This window comes from Penicillium riverlandense, assembly GCF_028828495.1.
Source record: "Penicillium riverlandense strain IBT 135883 chromosome Unknown utg000008l_segment0_segment0, whole genome shotgun sequence".
NCBI classification, from domain to species: Eukaryota; Fungi; Ascomycota; class Eurotiomycetes; order Eurotiales; family Aspergillaceae; genus Penicillium; species Penicillium riverlandense.
In genome coordinates, this window is record NW_026643199.1 from 2,735,723 (window position 1) to 2,755,756 (window position 20,034).

Sequence of the window (20,034 nt, forward strand, 5' to 3'; positions counted from 1 at the left end):
GTGATTGTCATGTTCCTAAGAAAGTTCGAGGAGATTCAAGGTCTGGCAAAGGAGCACCTAGTTTGGAGGCCAAGCTCAACTGAATATCCGTTTCCACACAGGAGATATGGCGCCGGATGCGGCGCAACACTCAACTATCAATCAGAGGCAGGCGGTCAGAAAACAGATACAATCACCTCCACAGCCTATTTCGGACCTGGGCGTGTCGTGGCCAATGAACCAACACCAAGACCCAAACTCAGGAAATGTTCCACCTAGCCACTCACAGTCCACATCCCATCCCTTGGTGGGCCTTCCCCAAAGCACAGTGGGCACAATGAAGCAGCATACAGTGATGGTTCCATTGTTGATCCGATGCAGTTTTCCCATCAACTGCCGATGGTCCGTCCATGCACCCTTCTCAGACTCCGGCAACCCAGCAGGGTTTGGCCAATTGGGAGTTTGCTACACAGGATGCAATTTCTGACGCATATACGAATGTTGATGGCCATGAACCCGAGGTATACGTCGTTGACAACTTTTTTGATGGACTTTTCAAAGGGAATATTTAAGTGTCACGATGCTGAATTGCAGATCTCATATTGCCTGTTCCATATATAGTATCAGCTGCATTATTGTCTATCTTTTCCAGATACTACCTTGTACTCAAATTACGGTAACATGAGGTTTATCTAGCACGGAGCCTATCATTTACGAGACTCTCTTACATCGACCTGTTGGTTATTAAATGCCGCAACGGGGTGCCTCCACAAGGAAGTCTAGCTGTGACATGACCAATTTTTAGATTATATTTATTTGCGGCAGCCCTACAATGGGCTCTTGCTAGATATATACCCCCTTATACGTCATTATTTCGCCGATCCATTTCCTGGGCTCTACCTGTGTAGCAGATGTCATCTCGAGAAGACTTGGATAGAGAAAGCTATCTACCTGAGCCAACGTCTGGCTGTCCCCTAATCGTCCACGATCAGAAGGATAAATCTATATTCTTGTTCAGTCCAATGTGACGAACGAGGCACGTCTCCCCTAAAATCTTGCTGCGTTGTTCCCTATCGTCCAGCTATCAAGCCGCTGTTTGAACTCTCGCCTGACCACATAAATAGGCTGCGAGGATTAGACATGTTATGTAAAGTACAAGACCAAGGTAGATTGTGGAATTGCAAGTATAACCAGATTGGTGGGTCGGCATAAATCAATGCCTAAAAGCCAAACTTGAGCTCATTGCTGTTGGGGTCAACTAAGTGCATTTTCACCAACTAAACGGTATTGGTTGAAATTTTCGCTAGCATCAACTGCATCTGCTGTGTACTACAGTAGGTGGTACAGAGCACGAATCTAGAGTCTGAAAATTGAACAGTCTTGTCCGAAATGCAATTTCTGTTCAAGTTTTGCTGAATCCTAGAGTTAAACGGTGGTTTGCATGACATTATTTAGCTAAATGTAACTGAACATGCCCTTAATGGTTTGCAGAATTTATGTTCGCGTTGAAATATCTTTTGTTGAACAGAAGGAGTGCTTCTCGTGACCACAGGTGCTTGGGAAAGTTCAAGTGAGGTGGGCCGTGTCAAGTGGGCTGTTCACCAGACACTCTATCCATCGCTCTTCTAGTAAACATTAACTTAGTGCTGCCTAGATGCAGTTTATACCGACTTATTCAATTTCGCTTCATGTGAGCCGTTTTGGTGGAACGTGTTCTGTTTACCAGTGGCTGCATCCGCTGTTATTTTGTACTGTAAGTCTCTATCGTTCGCGAGGGGTCAGGGCAAATGAAGTCATAATCACCATCATAATTCTGTAAGACTGACGCTACAGATGTGATTTTTATCTCATTCGCCTAGACACGCCTATTGAAGAGCGCTGGGTTTGATAAAAATTGTTTACTTTCTTCACTTTCATTTTCGTATTAGCTGCGTTAACTATAGTGCTGCAGCAGTTTGCATCCCATGAGTTTAGCCGAGTTCACCTGAGCGCGATCGTTGCTAGATCCATTCCTTTGGCCACCGTGGACTAGTGCGCTGCGACGCGGTAGTTGGTATTGCAAAATTCCGAGCATGACAAACAGAGGAGCTTCTCGTATTACCTACTTATCAAATCTACTACAATGTTGTAGCAGTTGATGCCACCCGAATCTAAGCAAGTTGAAAATGGGAAGTTTTCTTTTACACACCACTGATTGTGTTAATCAGGGTACCAATGATGGTAGTCATTGTAATTTTCCTGTACAGCGGGAGACTAAAAAAATAACGAAGGTCAATTACTCCCACCATGCCTAAGTACCAGTTGAACTAGCATTGAGCTTTGTGTTGCAACATGCTGCGACTTGTCAAGTAGCGCGTAGTGAGATACAATTGAGTGAATCCCACGCTATTAGCATATTGTACGCCGGGATCCATCAGTTGAAGCTCACTCAATGTTGAACAGCTAGGGTGAATCTACCACGCAAACGAGGCCAATTCGGCTGGACCCTATTCATTTACGGTACGCTTGAGAAAAAAAGATGCTTAGGTGACTTGACTAACCGCATCTCGCTGTCGTCATACCGGTGAATCTCGTGACAATTTGCTTCTGCTAGAATTCAGGTAGAGTATTGGTAACCTGTTGAAAAGCATATTTCTGAACGAAGCAAACTGGTGACAACTGTGTTACTGCCAATAATGCTACCAACTGTGATGATCGCCGACCAATCATTCCATTTTTACCTGCGATTTCTATGACATTATCCTCCCCTCTCCTATCCTCGAGAGGCATGTGCCAGTTATATTTACTTGAATATAGCACTGACCGTACTTCGTGCTAGGTCCCGGAAACTATTATTGTCTGTAAAACCATGCTATCCACCGGATGGTCCGATGAGGAAATTATCATCGTCATTTATTATACATCCAGGGGCTTCAAGCCCTCAATTGTTGCTGAATTTCTCGCTCGGCGGCAATTCTCGCGCAGTTTGGAGTCCATTGAAACCATTATAATAGAAATCGTGAACGACAATCCAACTCTACAGGTAAAAACCGGCGTATGGGACAGCAAATATGTTGATGAGTGGATTGACGGCCTCTTTCTCGACCATCAGACAGTCAGTAGGTTGATTCAGTTCACGGAAGCCGACGCCATCATGGTTGAGGAGGTTTGATCTCGTACTTCCTAATACATGAGCTTTGCTGACTGGTTTGAAAAGTTTGAACCTCTTCATGTCATACTGGAAAATTTGAATTTGCGACCTGAAGTACCCCGATATTGGAAGAATTCACTTCTTGATATTTAACTTTCTGTATTGGCCTTGATCATACAGTGGCGCCCGTTATTGCCTTCCATGTCGGAAACACACAGATGCTCTTTTAAACCCTAATCACGTGATGCGCTAATCCAGATATGGTTGTCGCGTAAATAACAGGTTTTGTACACACAATGTAATAATACCAGTCACTTTATGATACCAGTATGAAAGATTCAAGGCGCGAGAAAAGAAGTCTGGAACTTCGAGAAGGTTCCATGCAAATCCAGCAAACCAATGCAGCGCTTGAACCTGCAATCTGTCAACAATTTTCCTCCTAAGTCTCGCAGTTGCTTCACTGTAAAGAGCCTTGCGCATCTCTAGGTGTCCATCCGGCTCACGTTGATAGGCAAGGCTCGACAGTAAGGCATTTTTTGGTAACCTCCGCATGTTGATCATCACTGCAACTTTGGATCATATGTGAGCTCGTTTTTATATGATGTCATGCCGCTGAACTGTCACTATGGCCGATCCTTGGTGCGTCGCGTTCTGTAACCCTTCCAGGTACAATGCGAATAATTATTCTGCCAGCAAGTGACATATAGACCACTCGGGGGCTACTGTACTGCTACTGGGCGGTTCGTCTAATAACCGCAGGCGGTGGAAAAAGATACTTGGCCATGATTTCAGAGTGGACTCCTAGGACACCACTATAACTAATATGACATTTGGAAAGCGGTTTGAATTTTATAGCATTCCACAAGCATGAAGCCCTATAAATTGTAACCTTTCCCTAGGCTCTTCTTTTACAAAGATATTAGGAAATATAGGAAGGTCTTTAGGCTAAAAACGAAAATTTTCGACACCTGCTATACACGAAATCCTATGAATGAAACCCGCCCTGATGCATGTCCAATAGCAAGTACGCTACCGTGAATCGCCGAACAGCGAGGCCGAAACCCAGGGGGAAGCCATAGTATCCTGTCACCTTTCATTGTTATCCACTGGTCCTGGTCGATAAAGATGTCCACGTTCACATGAGGTGTGCCCGTATCACACTTAGTAGAAATCTCGAGTGATCCCAAATTCGTCCACAAATACGAACCATCCGAAGCAAATTCAAAAACGATGGCAAGCCCTCCGACACTCAGAGTCTGTCGCAGGGCGCCCGTCGCAGTGTCCCAGAGCCGCACTGTCTGGTCGAAGGAGCCAGACGCCAGCATCCGGCCGTCGGGCGAGAAGGCCACCGAGGTAACCCAGCTTGAATGGCCCTCGAGAGTCTGTTGCAAGGCGCCCGTCGTAGCGTCCCAGAGCCGCACTGTGTGATCGGACGAGCCAGACGCCAGCATCCGGCCGTCCGGCGAGAAGGAAACCGAAATAACCGAGTTTGAATGGCCCTCGAGAATTTGTTGCAAGGCGCCCGTCGTAGCGTCCCAGAGCCGCACTGTCTGGTCCAAGGAGCCAGACGCCAGCATCCGGCCGTCGGGCGAGAAGGCCACCGAGGTAACCCAGCTTGAATGGCCCTCGAGAGTCTGTTGCAAGGCGCCCGTCGTAGCGTCCCAGAGCCGCACTGTGTGATCGGACGAGCCAGACGCCAGCATCCGGCCGTCCGGCGAGAAGGAAACCGAAATAACCGAGTTTGAATGGCCCTCGAGAATTTGTTGCAAGGCGCCCGTCGTAGCGTCCCAGAGCCGCACTGTGTGATCGGACGAGCCAGACGCCAGCATCCGGCCGTCCGGCGAGAAGGAAACCGAGCAAACCGAGTCTGAATGGCCCTCGAGAGACTGTTGCAACTCAACCGAGTCTGAATGGCCCTCGAGAGTCTGTCGCAAGGCGCCCGTCGTAGCGTCCCAGAGTCGCACTGTTTTATCGTTGGAGCCGGACGCTAGCATCCGGCCGTCCGGCGAGAAGGAAACCGAGCAAACCGAGTCTGAATGGCCCTCGAGAATCTGTTGCGAGTCGCCCGTCGTAGCGTCCCAGAGCCGCACTGTCTGGTCGAAGGAGCCAGACGCTAGCATCCGGCCGTCCGGCGAGAAGGAAACCGAATTAACCGAGCTTGAATGGCCCTCGAGAATTTGTCGCAAGGCGCCCGTCGCAGTGTCCCAGAGCCGCACTGTCTGGTCGAAGGAGCCGGACGCTAGCATCCGGCTATCGGAAGAGAAGGTCACCGACACAACCGAGTGTGAATGGCCCTCGAGAGTCTGTTGCAGGGCGCCCGTCGTAGCGTGCCAGAGCCGCACTGTGTTATCGTCGGAGCCGGACGCTAGCATTCGGCCATCGCACGAGAAGGCCACCGAGGTAACCCAGCTTGAATGGCCCTCGAGAGCCTGTTGCAAGGCGCCCGTCGTAGCGTCCCAGAGCCGCACTATGTTATCGTCAAAGCTAGACGCTAGCATCCGGCCGTCCGGCGAGAAGGAAACCGAAAGCTCAGGACTTCGAGCGACGTGAAGTCCGGACTGAGGAATTTGTCCTTTTCGAACTCCTTGCCCCAAGGCAGTTTGGGAATCATGCTTTCCGCACTGTCCACCAGCGTGCCAAACGCCCGCTGAATGGCCCTCGAGAGTCTGTTGCAAGGCGCCCGTCGTAGCGTCCCAGAGCCGCACTGTCTGGTCGAAGGAGCCAGACGCTACCATCCGGCCGTCTGGAGAGAAGGCCACCAAATCAACCAAGTCTGAATGGCCCTCGAGAGTCTGTTGCAAGGCGCCCGTCGTAGCGTCCCAGTGCCGCACTATCTTATCGTCGGAGATAGACGCTATCATCCGGCCGTCCGGCGAGAAGTAAACCGAATTAACCGAGCTTGAATGGCCCTCGAGAATTTGTTGCAAGGCGCCCGTCGTAGCGTCCCAGAGCCGCACTGTGTTATCGTTGGAGCTAGACGCCAGCATCCGGCCGTCGGGCGAGAAGGCCACCGAGGTAACCCAGCGTGAATGGCCCTCGAGAGTCTGCAACTCTGCACTCCAGCTTTCCTCAACTTGGGGTAACTGGCATGCCCAAGTAAGAAGTTCTGTTTGGAACTCTCTACGAATTATTGCCGTTCGCGGTGCAAATATCAGCCCTGAGAAATAAAGCTGGAGAGGCGTATCATCGGCTATCTGGCGATTTTTAAGAATGAAGCGCTTTGCATCATGTAGAAAATCAGACACTGCGGAACGGTGGTAGCCCTATATCTATTAGTACATGAATATATCAGTATGGTCATAGAAGTGACTTACATCAATCAGGTCCTGCAACTCGTTTATTAGCCTGATGCTCTCCGATATCCTCCCCATGAGGCTCAAAGCTTCAAGCCAGTGGAGGAAGTGGCTCTGAAGGAATTGGAGCGCTTGGTGTTCATCATGAAGCGTGACTCCGCTACCCTTCAAGTGATGCACCCAGTAAAGGCACGCATATCGAGCCTCTGGTGGCAGGCACCGGTCAATCGTTTGTTGGTCGACGATAGTACGAGGTTTCCCAGGTGCTCCCAGTCCACAGATGTCCTTTTTTAGATAGCCACCTTCGGAGAGCAGCCGAAAACATCTGTCTGCAAGCATCTCGTGCGTGGCTTTCTCATCGACCCAGAACTCGTGGACGTCTTCCGGGTCAGGACGGATGAGGAAGTCTCGGAACGATTCGTGGAATATTCTCACAGGACTAGTAGTATCGGATGGGACGTCCAGTACAGAGTGAAGGAGTTGCAGTCTATTATTGACGCATTCAGCGGAAGTGCCGAGGAGGCTCGCCAGTGGCGCAGGAGCAAGAGGATTTGTGAGGGTGACTATCGAGCCCACAATTTGTTTAAACTCGCTAACTGAATTGCGACGAGCGGAGCCCTTAATTCCGTGAATCATTTGTGTCAGGGCAGGCAGGTATGTTTGGTCGAAGTTCCCACGGGCCTCATATTGGAGTATCTTCTGAAGCCGATCGTCCGGCCCGCCGCCTCCTTGTCGATAGTCTTCGACGAAGCGGCAGGCAGTAGCCGCGAAGATGAATAGTGGGATGGATTTCCTTAGGAGGTTTTCGAACTGTGTTACGTCCGGCCAACTAGAGGCAATACCGAATTGGCGCCGAATCTCGTCGAATCGAAACCTTAGAAAGGTTGCGATGTCTCGTTCGATTATGGGCTGCGGGATCTCGTGAATAGGAAACTCAATGAATTTGCCTTGAGACTCCTGGAACCCTAGACGAATCGGAGGCTCAAACCTGCTAGTGACGAAGAACTTCAAGGGCGCTACTACCGGACGATCCTTCTGCAGCAGTAACTTAATAACCGCCGTGACGTCCTGGTCTCCCTCGCACTCATCGAGAGCATCGATCACGACCGTCATGGTCCTAGAAACGCTATGTGGGGCCTCCACTGGCTCTAGGATGAGTTTCCTGAACTGATCTCCTAGCGCCCTTTCGGCGATATTAGGGTCAGTTTCGATGGCGTTTCGCACATACTTAGCCACCGCAGGCAGACTCTGGACGAGTTGGGCTGCAATAGTCGTGAAGAAGAGCCGGGCGGTACCGCGATCGGATTCGCCCCTCTTAAAGAAGAAGCTGGCCGCGAGACGATCCCGGGCGGCAAGGTCACGGGCCACGGTACGAGCGATTGTTGACTTGCCGGTGCCGGCTTTCCCTTGAAGCCAGTATATATGCTCGGGAGTCATTAGGCCGTCAGCCCATTGGTTGATCTCGTCGAGCAGCTCATGGCGCGTGTTTTCGAGGCAAGTCGCGACGTGTTCGTTCGCATGGGAGTTGAACGCGGCGCCTTCCACCGTGCGTAGTTTGCCGACGACAAACTTCTGGTTGCCGTTCAGTGTCGGGGTGGTAGTTCTGTCTCAGTTAGCCGGCGTGTCTGTAAATAGAGTGGGTTGACGTACGGCCTAAGCCTATGCAGCTGTCGATGGAGCTCTGTATATAACCGATCATTCCGGTTCCCGCACTTATTCAGTCCAGAGTGGTCCGTATCGATAAAGACAGTTAATGCAGCATGGCCGCCGCGGGCCGAGTCCGTGGGGACAATCTATGGGATATCAGAGAGATTCCACGCGAGGACAGCAGCACCTACCAGGCCGACAGATAGCCATCCTAGCACGCGTGTAGGCTTCGTTTCGCAGAACGCTACGATCTCGGTCTTCTGTCGTCGACCCTCTTTCTCCTTCATGCACTCAACAAAACGTACGTCTAAGTCGGAGAGCCGTTCCCGATGACTCGTCAGGGAGAGGAGCAGCCCTGTGTTCGACCCGAAAAAGCCGGTCACACGAGCTACAACGGTCCCGAGACGCGATACAGGTGACCCTTGGTGAGGCGTCCCGAGGAAAACGATGCCGCAAGTGCTGTCGACGACGTCCCGCGCGGCGTCCTTGGGATTGCACAAGGCCTGCAGAAGGTTTAGGTCTGCATGTAGGGGAATGGTGTCGCGGCATACCTCTTTTATGATGATGCCCCCGAAACTATGGCCGATGAAGACGATCGGAACGCACTGTTGCCTCTGTTAGCCGTGTTCTCTTCAGATTTTGCAGTCCTCACCTGATGTTTCGACCGATGCTTCCCCAGCTCTTTCAGCAAGCGGTCGCCGATCTGCTGCGCTGACTTGACCGGGGCATCGATCAACCAGTCGGAGTTGTGGGCAAAGGCCATTATTCTCGCGTTCGGGAAGTCATCTTTGAAGAGATCTCTCAACAGGTGGACGCGGTCTCGGTCTGCGTCTTCCGAGTCGGTCGGGCTCGAAGGGCCACTTGTCCAAGTGTATTCCGGATATGCCCCAAGGCCGTGGACGGCGACAATCCTATAGCCATTAGCTCGAACGTCGCGGTGTGCATGGCGGCTCTTACTCGAAAGCGGCATGCTTAGGATCGGAAACAATATAAAGACCGTCCGGGCGGTCCGTCCTTCCACGACGACGAATCTTGCCAAAGATAGGGTAGAGAAGGAAGCTGAGAAGCACGACCAAGGTAGTACACAACGCTAGGCCGTTCATGGCGTACTCCTTAGACACTGATCTCGGCTCTATGGCGGGGTTACGCGGAGCACCCGGTTTGAAGTATCACACTGCGCACGCCACTCGTTCTGAATAGATTCACACACAAGGCCGAAGACGTGGCATCCCCTAGGGTGCTTCCTTCCATCTGTGCAGTAGGTGCGGGGAATCAATTGAGAGCAGCCCTCAGCTTCATCGATCCAACACTTAGCCGCCAGCCTGACCCACTGGTCATACCCAATCAGAGTGCAGGAGGCCCGTGGCGGCGCGAAGTGCGTTGGGCTGTGTCGACCTACCAACGGCGAATATACATATCGATACTGAGCGAGAGACAACTTGACGGAGCCGAAACAAACGAGTCGGCGAGATGTCGGACGACGATCAAAACGGCGTCCATACGGAGGAGCAACGGGGCCGCGTCCGTTTATACTGCCATCACGAGTCTGGACATGGTGAGCTAACAGCTTTGCGCAGACGTGCCCCTTCCTCGTCGAGCCGCTGAACAGTGACGACACGTCAACACCCAACGACTACCCGCTCCGTCCACTCTTCCCAGCCTCCTACCGTACCGTGTCGGATGATTTAGCTGCTTCCACAAGGGACATCGCGGCCTGCGTTCAGAGGGAATTCGACTTGCACAGGCTCCATATCATCTTCAGCTGGCTGTGGATCGTCGCTCGCCCGATGCCGCCGCGTCCGCTGCACCATCAGCTCCTCCTCTCGCGGGACATATTCATCACGGAGCGAATAGATATGCATCTCGTCTGGACCGCCGGACGGATATTCATCAAACCGATTCCGCGCTTCCTCCTTGTGCCACGCTTCTGGTCCGACCATCTCTCCTGTCTGCCCGGTTGCGCCTGCGCTTGCGTGCTAGCTAGCTCGGCTGGATATACGCCTGCGGGCGATGGTATATGCGACCGTAGGAGGCTGTGGAAGTCAGCACTCGGGTTCCTGTTCTCCTATGCCGCCCTGGTCTCCCATGAGAGCGACTTCGTGATCGCCAGAGATAAACAATTGATACCCACGGAGGTAACTTGGTCGGACTGGACGATCCTTGTTGAGCAGGTCCTCGCTACGGATCATATATACCATAACATCCACGCGCGATTCATCTACGGTGAGCTCCGTCTGAGTCGGCTCAACAAGATATACTCTCTCACCCAGCCACCGTTCCTGCGCGGTTACATGTCGCAGTGGCATCGATACAGCGACTTCTTCCAAGACAACCTCGCCTGGCTGGCGGCTGCTACGGTCTATATCGTCGTCGTCCTGACCGCCATGCAGGTTGGCCTGGCGACAAACTCCCTCGCTGGAAACCACGTCTTCCAATCGGCGTCTTATGGATTTGTAGTCTTCTCCATTCTTGGCCCTCTCGTCGCCCTTGGCCTCATCGTCCTTGAGTTCTGCTGTATATTTCTTAATAACTGGATCATTTCAGTGGCGTACGAAAAAACAAGGTTCCAGACCATCCAGGCAGCGCAGGGAGCATAATAGAGCCCAGCTCCTCCAGGCAAAAGCCTGCGACTGGTGAACAACGAACATGGCGCCGACGTGTGGTGAGATGATCGCAATAGGCTCCTGTCGTCTACATACGTCGTTTCGTACGATAATGCTTCATGTGCGAGGTGACCACTATGTCTGTTGTCGTTATCACGTGACATGCCTATAATGAGGTTCGGCACGTTTGGTGCTAGATGATGATAGTAATATGCTGAACTCATCCCATAGGAAAATAGCCACCTCTTCGACACATAGGCCGGGCTGTTCAGCGAGGTGGTCACAGGGGGCGTCGAGCATCATAGGATCATAGGAGTAATGTTTAGTGGTCGGCCGGCAGGGATTAGGGGAGATCTAGGACTACCGAACAACCGCAAGTTCTTGCGTACATTAGTGATAGAATGCTCACTACACTTGGCGACCTTGGCCATTTGAGACGTGGTGAGCCTATGCTTGCTATGTATCATATGGATAATGATCTCACGTTGCCAGAAATCGAGATTTCGTGCCATTTTGCGGTGGGTTGAGATGTTGTTGATGCTTGAGTCAGGAGGCTTGAGTTTGGACATGGCGCGTGTGTTTCATTTTGGAACCGTAGCAATACACGCCGATACAGCTTAATCATCTTTTTACGGGTTTAGTATTTTACCATTCAAGGCCGGAACAGATCTTCAAATACGGTAATAACCATATTGGGTTTAGCGTATCATGTGATTAGGGTTTGAAAGAGCCTCTCCATGTTCCCCGACATGGAAGGCAATAACGGTCGCGACTGTACAGTATGATGCATCGTCTCGCAAATGCATTCTCTCACTATCTGCAGATAAATTGCAGTCTACACAGAACGGCTACGATCAGCCGTCTTTCGTACTATAGTATAGCATTTAAAACGGCAGCTTGGGGTGTGCGACTTGTCAAAGATATGTACCGTACATATTTGACTGACAATTTTGAATATTATACTATACAGTACAGTAAATAGCATCAATATTCAAGTTGATTGTGTTTTTGAGGTTGCATCTGTAAAAATTGCTTTCATCCATCTGAAATGGTGGTTCTCTGGTCTCACAATTCGACGTGAACTTGTTGTCATTATTGTGCGATTTGTGCTCAGCATATATTTGTAGGAAGCACCTGGTGGCCACATCTTATGTAGGTGGGTTTGTGCATGCGAGGGAAATTTTCCGTCGATCTGAAGTTCCTGGACATACTCTTCTCTCGTATACAGTACAATCAACTATAAATGACGGAATAGCGTCTATAACGAGGACTCCGCAATTCACACACTTTTGCACAGACTTGGCGACCTTGGCCAATATCCACAGCTACTGTACCACATCGCCCTGTCGGAGTGTCCATCTGTACAGTGGGTCTGGGATCACCTTTGGAAGGTGCCGCCATGGTTTTGCCCCGTTGAAAGGCAGAGAAGATAAGATGCCGCTGGTTGAGGAATACGCTCTTGGATGCAATTTTCGATCAAGTCTACTATGTCCACTACGTTCAAGCAGCAGTTTAGACCACATGAATATAGAATAGCGCTTACCGAACATTGTCTGGTTGAGCGTAAGTTTTTTCATGTTCAGCCTTGATAGAATAGACGGTGATATAGCTGCAATCACTATTTTAGTTGTCTAGCTACGTTTACCTGATGCAAGCTTTGTTAGATACCACTGTGTAGTTCAACATTAAATATCTAGTACGACGCCACCATACGTGTTGGTTGGCATTACAAGTCTAGCCAAGTTCACCAGACCTTAAGAATACTAGAAGTTTCACTTCTGTTTCTCTTTTTCTTTTCTACAACAGCAATACTGCATTTAGCGTCATGCAGGACTAGCGAGGTCCACCTAGAACGTATCCAAGTTCGATTCGGTTGAACATAGCTATCTTAGGAGCGATACAGTTAGCACCGCTCAAGTCTAGCCTAGTTCAGCCAACAAAGTCTATGTTGAGCACACCGGGTTTTTCCCATCCTTGACTACATTCTAGCACTACAAGGCCGCAGTTGGCATTCCGCACGTCTACAGGACACCCATTGAACAGTACCGTGTTGGATGCAATATGAGGCTATACTTCCGAAATAAGAAGCAGTTTTAACAAAGTTGGCGTTACACAAAATTATGTTGAGATATTCCTCTTACAAATATAGTTTAAAGGCACACTCGAGAAAGAATCTTCGTCTTAAACAAAAGGATAGTCAATCCCTCCATGACGAGACCAAGTAATATCACGCGCTCGGAGGAAAGAATGAAATGTCGAGAGGTACTGTGCGAGCATATCCGTAAGAGCCGCTATAGTCCTTCCCTGCGAATCTTTAATACGGACTGCTAATTACCCAACAGGGAGAAACCTCGGAATCAGTGTAAAGACCGTGCATCTCCGACTCAAACCAAAACCACATGACAAATATCACTGGAAACTAATAGAACCATACAACGACGATATCTTGAAATTGTTTCAAAATGGTCCGAACCAAATTCCTTTCAGCGGGCTTCCTAAGCGTGCACATGAGACTCTCCAGCGCTACGTCGGGTGCAAGTTCGAGGCGCTCGCCAACGAAACTTTTCTGTCTACAGAAGTACCTGATCAGGTAATTTCCAGGTCTTACAAAAGTATTGAAAGGATTAAATTTGATTTGATTGAATAGGATGGTTTACTGTGGCGACAATCTGATTCTGTCTTCACGGAAAAAATTGCTGTATTGGAAGCTAAGCAAGCAGAACTTGAAGACGAAAATGGTGAGCTAAAAGCAAATATAGAATTTCTCGAAGACAGAAAACGCACAACCGAGGAGACTTTGGCACGGGAACGGGGCGCCTGGGATACAGAACGAGGAGAACATTTCCAAGAAGCCGAGAACTTGAAATCAACTGCCGACAATCTTCGTCTGCTGATTCGAAGATTTATGAACAGCGTTATAGGATACTATCAAATTCCGTCTAGGCTTCAGCAAGATGAACAATTACCATCCATCAAAGAACTGCTCAAACAGACGGATATGGAGGAATGCTTGGATTAAATCAATGGGTGGAGTGCAAACTGAACGACAAAATTGAATTACATCCGTCGTATGTCTTGGTCTAGATTAATTTTTAGTTATTATGGCCTGTGATCAAAATTTGTATCATAGGAGAGGTGTGTACCCTACGAGAGGTTGCGTCTAAATTGCGAATTTCACCTTTTTTCTTTTCAGAACATCCGCACCGCAGACTGGGTCTTCGTTCAGTCGTTTGTTATTAATAGGTTTGTCATTAATAGAGCAGTAACATTTTCGGGAAGGCGGCCATTGATCAGTTTTATGGTCCGACCGACCGAAAACTGCATAAGCTTGTTGTCTTTTAAGGAGAACAGTCAGGGATGTTGGAAAGCCACCGATTTTTCTACTACCAGTCCTGCTGGTGATTTCAAGTCGAAAATCTTCATAGAGGCTAGAGAGGTAGAAGGAGATTTGTTTGCGGTAATATCCGCAGATTTTGCACCCGTCATGTTTCTGAACTAGACCCAAACCAACTCTATTATGCATCGTAAATCGTGCCGATGGTAACTCTTTCTCAACAAGGGCGAGAATTCCCTCCGGGAAACTTCTGCTACAGAGAATAGATCCATTGCAACGGTACTGTCCATCTGTGAAACTAGGCTCTTCATCGAGTTCAAAGAAGAACGACGTTGTGAGGAGCGCACGAGCAAGATCACTGGGGATCTCACATGCTATTTGAGAGAGCTGATCGATGTGCTCAACGTTGTCTAATTCGGGCAACTCTTCCCCTAAATCTTTGTCAAGTCGGAATATGTCTTCCTTTATGTCTTTCGAGAGATCATCCAAAGCATCTTCAAATCCTTTTTTTCCATCAGCGGCTGGCGAAAAGAGGAATGCGCGTAGGCCACGGCCAATAAATCCATTATGAAAGGTTCGTTTAGACGGAAGGTTGCAATCCTTGGAAGTTTTTGGACGTGCGTATCCTGTGCCAATGCTGACAACAAGGTCTGGCCTTCCAGCATCTGGCCAAATATTCATGGCTTCTCGGATTGCGAATTTGAGTGGACAGTTAGCTAGAATACCTGCATCTTGGAGTGTCCCTATATTTTGTAAATACTGGGCTTTAAAATAGCTTTCCACTCTCGTTAGTGGACCTTGTGATTAACGCAAGAATGAGATAGACCTGCCTCAAAGCAGCAACACAACACCTCACCCTAGAAGAAGTTAACTACTTATAAATTACACAATTTCTTTCGTCAAATATTTGAATGACGGTACTCACACTTGCCAGAGCAAAGGCTCTTCATCAACATTCTCTGGCATAATAGATGTATACGAGGCTTCCTCGCCTGGGTTGCGAAAGTGCCTATAGTTTGAGAACAAGGAAACGGTGCCATCGCTTTCTACTTGGCTTGTGGTCAAGGCTACTCGGACTCCGGGTGGCGAACACGGAACATCGAACAAATATGTGGTAGTGCCAAACGTTTTCTGAAGTGCGCTGTTAAGGTTTGTCGAGTCATAAAGAGCATCGGCCCATAAACGTCTGAGGAAATCGACGAATTTGGCTATGTGGTTTGTACCCTGTGATTTAGATGTGAATATCTCCCGAACAAGCGGCTTGAATATTTCCATTGCATGCCGTGCGCTAGATCTTTTTATGGCGGTCTCCACCAGAATAGGCGCACCTAACAATATGAATTAGTATGCGATTGCATTTCAATCCCAGATTAGAATTCTCTCGGGCAAAACACTGACCGACACTCGTCCCCATATTGAGATCGATATCTTCTCGGATTGGTCTACCCGATCGCCTTCTCTCTAGTTCAAGCAAGAATTTTAGAGTTATTATTCCTCGAACTCCACCACCATCAAGCACGAGAAGATCAGGACGTTTGGTGGGTGGCAAATCCCGCGCCATATGATTCATTTTTCGTTGACAGATAACACAATAAGGGATGTTATAATGATATTCGGCCCGGCGAGCCCGTTCTCCCCAGATTTTGACACATGTAGTACAAATAGCGTGGCCACATGGAAGCATTTCGTCTGTTCCTCGGAGTAGACAACTCAAGCACGTTGTATTTGACCGCAAAGGCGCCCATAAAGAACTCTGCTTTTCAAGGCTGTTTTTCCGATAAATTGCAGTGTTTGAATCTCGCTTCAGTTTAGTAAAAATGAAGCAAAATTGGAGCTTTATAGCATCACATCCAATCTTTGCTGTCTCTGAAGATGCCGCTGTCCAAGCTTCATGGCATAGTTTAGAGTAATGTGTGTTGAACGTAAGAAGAGGATTGAATTCTAATATTATTAGTATACATAAGAAGAGCCCAGGAAATCGAAATTCAAGAAGCCTGAGGTGTGAAAAGCGCGAAACTTACTGTGCATCCCGTTTGGATATGCATCCATGATTAAAGCGGACGCAATGCAAATTGCAATTTCAGAAACGGTTTTCCCTGAATTGGTAACTAGCTTGATAAAGCTTTGCAGGTGTCTTGAAGCATTTGGAGCGACATCGTTGCCTTCTCTAGCAGCTTTAATTGAATTGAACGGGCGATGGGGCTCTCGGGCCAGATGTTCCATAGCCTTGCGAAAGAGGGCCTCGATGTGGGTAGCTGTAAACAGAAGATTACTCGTGTCTCGTAGATTACGAACAGTCTCTCTATCACGTGTCATTTCAGCATGTAGGTCAAGAAACCTTGCATCGGGCGACAGAACATGGAGTTTCCGCAGGTCGATGGTTGACAAATCAGAAACCAGAGAGCTTAGTAGAGCTTCTCGTAGAGGCTGGTCAATTAGGTCGGACTCAGCAATATTTGCGTTTGGGTCAGTAAAGACAATGACTAGCTTAGGACGGGAGAGAATTGGTTCCTTGAAACCCTCTGTTATCTCGAGCCACGATGTTAGCAATCGGGTTGTTTCCGGCCCACCAATATCATCAGAAAAAATATATATTATATGCGAGAATGGAAATATAAGAAGACTATAAATTAAATCTCTGAGATCCGAATATGATGAATTATCCTCGTAAGACATTTCATACTGCATTCCCTGAGATTGTCGGTAGTCCAAACCTGGCCGGATCTCTCTATCGCATAGTTTATCTATATTACCGTCGATTACAAGAGTTGGATACTGAGCTTCGACGGCAGTTTCACTCAGATGAAGCTTGGCGAGACTAAGGGAAGTGTTCTTCCGTGTGTTATTGGAACGAAATAACACGCGTAGAGCCTCTGATTTGCTCTGTTTCCCGATAAAGGTAAGCACCGAAGGATATTGCCGATTTGGGTCAGACATGCTCTGGACGAGCCTTCGTAATTGCCCGTCATCCGCAACGATCCACCTATCCTCCCGCTTTGTGATTTTCAACCATTGCGACATTATTAACAGCGAACGGAACTCCAAATTCAAAGAACGAGTTCAAGCCATGTTTTACATTATATAGAGAACTAAAAGGGACAGGGATAGAGACCCTCAGCTTGACTCCGTACCGCCTTTCTGCCGACGGCTTCCAAAACTAATTCGAGCAGGGAGAAATTGAATGGGCCGCAAAACAATTCAATGGCGTTAATGATATATGCAACTATTCTGAACAGTAAAAGTCAAGGAGCTCATGCATTTGCAAGATCCACAAAGAAGTAAAGAATAGGTTGTGTTCATATTTTGAAAGGAAAATATTAGTCAGATATCCGGTCTAAAGTCGACTACCATTCGTCATAATCCAAGTGATACCGACTGGACCAAAATTGAGTCACTCAATAATTTGGATAAATCTTGTCGTAATGGTAATTCGTTCCAGCGGACCTACTAAATAATCTGTTCGGACACAGAATTGAATCAAACTGAATTTAGAAACACAGTGAAGCAATGCAGAGGATTTTCTTTTTCGGCCAAGTGATCGCTTTCAACAAGCTGCAAAGACTGAGACAAGGGCTATTTAGGATATGGAAGAAAAGAAGCCAATGGGTTTGGTACAGAATTAGATATAAAATACCTGCTGTCAGTCTTTAAATATGTACTTTGTTTATCAGTCCAATAGAATACGAGAGTTCGGGGGACCCTTAATTCATTATCGATGCTATGGACTGATTTTCAAACGGAAGAACTGGTGATTGGAGTTTATCTTGGTCGAGAGGGGTTCCACCATGTTCATCGGCTCCCTCAGACTGCGTTGAATACTTTCCTTTCTCTCTACCTTCACCTTCAAGGAGCAGAGCGGCCTGTGCTTGGCTTTGGCTTTGCGCATGGGCCGTCCATTTGTTCTTTTCGGCACCTTTGGATGACACAGTGGCAGATGAGGAACTTGGGGAGAAAACTGTTCCACAAACATCCAGCAGTTTGGAGCGCTCTGGTCTTTTTCGGTTCTTATGCTTGGCTTTCAGATGACACATGATCCCGTGTAGAGTCCCGAAACTGTCCTTCCCACACACTGGACATGCAATGTAAACTAATTCGCCATCAGACTGTCGCTTCCAAAGCGGACGGCCCATGGAATCACATCCAATCGGACGGCCATGTCTTTTCTCTGAAAAGACGTCTTCTATTATTTGGAAATCCTTCGAGATCATTGAGGAATCGCCATCAACAACTTTTGCGGACGCTGTTGTGGTTGGTATATGCGGAGGTGATGGCGGCAAAATCTCTGTCTCCACCGAAGATGATGGCGATGATTGGTTTGAGTGGAAGAAATCTCGCTCTCCGAAATTTTGTTGAGTCAATGCTTCAGCTTCTGTTGGGATAGAATGTGACGAGACGGGATGTAAACTCTGTGTCGTGGCCGTTTCATTTTCGTGGTGGGTTGCTGTTCCGTTGTAAAATTCTTCCCAAGAGGTACGAAGACCCTACCATAGGGAGATTAACATTGCAAAATCCAGCACAATTTGAACTTACGTACATATTCCTCTTCATCTAATCTATTCATGGTTTGGAGAAACTCAGCATCTTCCCGTTTCCGCCCAGCTACTTGGAGGTTGTGTTTCGCCAAAATGGTGGACTTTTGTTGCGTGACGTTTGCTAACCGTGAGTGAATGATGTTCAAATGTGTCACTCGTCTCATCGAGGCTGTAGAATGCCAAGTCTCTCCACGCGGCCAAAAAGTAGGGGTTTGCGAGTTGGGGTCCATTGAGTAGCATGAACATCGAAATAATATAATGAGAATAAACAATGAAAGCTTTGGATTCGGAACTTCAAGGTCTTAAATAGGATTCCAAATATCAATTTCTAGTTGACGGCAAAATGTATCCTCGTTCTACCCACGCAGGGGATGATTGTTTAACGAATTTTTAAGAGTCTTCGGAGCATTATCCGCTATGGTCAACTTTTACGAACCATGTACATCCGAGTTCAATTTATCATTTAATTGACCGATGCTATCAGTTATTCCATATGAAAGTTTCCGTTTATGGCTGGTTTCCGAATCAGAAAGTTCAACCGCAGGTTATTACCACGGTAATTGTTGACCATGAATCAAATCTTGTCTATGTGACTTGTCCCGATATGGATCAGCTGATAAATTGACCAAGTAACGTCTTGAACATGACACGCTTTGTTTGATATTAATTGTAGGATCAATTAATAACATGATGTTGACACGCGTCGCTTTGTCGGCCTGTGTTGCCCTCTCACCTCCCAGCCGTAGCTTCGTTAAGAATTGCGCGAATTTAAGTTTATTCATGACATAACTGTGTCAGTTGAAGACTGCACAAGGCGAATATTGAAGCTAATCTCTTTGAGCCATTTACAGTCGCGACCGTTATTGCCTTCCATATCGGAAACAGAGCGATGCTTTTTCAAACCCTAATCACATGATACGCTAAACCGGATATGTTAATTACCGTATCTTAACAAAATGTTCTGAGAAAAAAATCCATGTGACCTGTATTGTAGTGTATCATTATAGACCCAAAAATAACAACACCCCTGGGGCCGTCTCAACAACAGCGTCCGAATTCAGGCACCGACAATCCTCCGAAGCCATTGCAAAATGGCACGAAACCTCGATTCCTGGCAGCATAATATCATAGTCCATATGATACGCAGCAGGAACAGACTCACCACATCACAAATGGCCAAGGTTGCGAAGTGTAGCGAGCGTTCTATCACTAACATACGCAAGAATATGCGGTTGTTCGGAAGTCCCAGGTCTCCTCCCATCCCTCCCGGCCGCCCTCCATGTGTCACTCCTGTGATGCTGGACGCTCTTTGTGACCACCTTGCCGAAAAGCCCGGCCTATATGTCGAAGAGATGGCTATCTTTCTATGGGACGAGTTTAACATATTACCGTCCTCATCTAGCATCAAGCGTGCTCTTGCCCGGGCTGGCTGGACAAAAAAGAAAGCCCAGCAGAAAGCCAAAGAACAGAACCCTCAACTACGAGATTTTTACCAGCATAAACGATCCGAGTTTCG

The 20,034-nt window shown here is 48.0% G+C and overlaps 5 protein-coding genes across 5 annotated transcripts; 2 read left to right on the forward strand and 3 right to left on the reverse strand.

The window, feature by feature from the left end:
• Positions 1-4,080: 4,080 nt before the first annotated feature.
• Positions 4,081-9,019, reverse strand: N7474_010096 (vegetative incompatibility protein HET-E-1; the record flags this gene model as incomplete). The annotated part of the gene is made up of 4 exons (XM_057201506.1): positions 4,081-6,372; positions 6,424-8,005; positions 8,221-8,569; positions 8,656-9,019. 4 exons carry the CDS (start codon positions 9,017-9,019, stop codon positions 4,081-4,083), a joined length of 4,587 nt encoding a protein of 1,528 aa, XP_057049493.1.
• A 500-nt stretch (positions 9,020-9,519) lies between these two features.
• Positions 9,520-10,646, forward strand: N7474_010097 (uncharacterized protein; the record flags this gene model as incomplete). Its single annotated transcript, XM_057201507.1, has 2 exons — positions 9,520-9,570; positions 9,627-10,646. The coding sequence occupies 2 exons, from the start codon at positions 9,520-9,522 to the stop codon at positions 10,644-10,646; spliced, it is 1,071 nt and encodes a 356-aa protein (XP_057049494.1).
• A 2,253-nt stretch (positions 10,647-12,899) lies between these two features.
• Positions 12,900-13,671, forward strand: N7474_010098 (uncharacterized protein; the record flags this gene model as incomplete). The annotated part of the gene is made up of 3 exons (XM_057201508.1): positions 12,900-12,933; positions 12,995-13,242; positions 13,300-13,671. 3 exons carry the CDS (start codon positions 12,900-12,902, stop codon positions 13,669-13,671), a joined length of 654 nt encoding a protein of 217 aa, XP_057049495.1.
• Positions 13,672-13,812: 141 nt separating this feature from the next.
• N7474_010099 (uncharacterized protein) lies at positions 13,813-14,667 on the reverse strand (the record flags this gene model as incomplete). Its single annotated transcript, XM_057201509.1, has 1 exon — positions 13,813-14,667. One exon carries the CDS (start codon positions 14,665-14,667, stop codon positions 13,813-13,815), a length of 855 nt encoding a protein of 284 aa, XP_057049496.1.
• Positions 14,668-17,687: 3,020 nt separating this feature from the next.
• Positions 17,688-18,682, reverse strand: N7474_010100 (uncharacterized protein; the record flags this gene model as incomplete). Its single annotated transcript, XM_057201510.1, has 2 exons — positions 17,688-18,467; positions 18,521-18,682. The coding sequence occupies 2 exons, from the start codon at positions 18,680-18,682 to the stop codon at positions 17,688-17,690; spliced, it is 942 nt and encodes a 313-aa protein (XP_057049497.1).
• Positions 18,683-20,034: the final 1,352 nt, after the last annotated feature.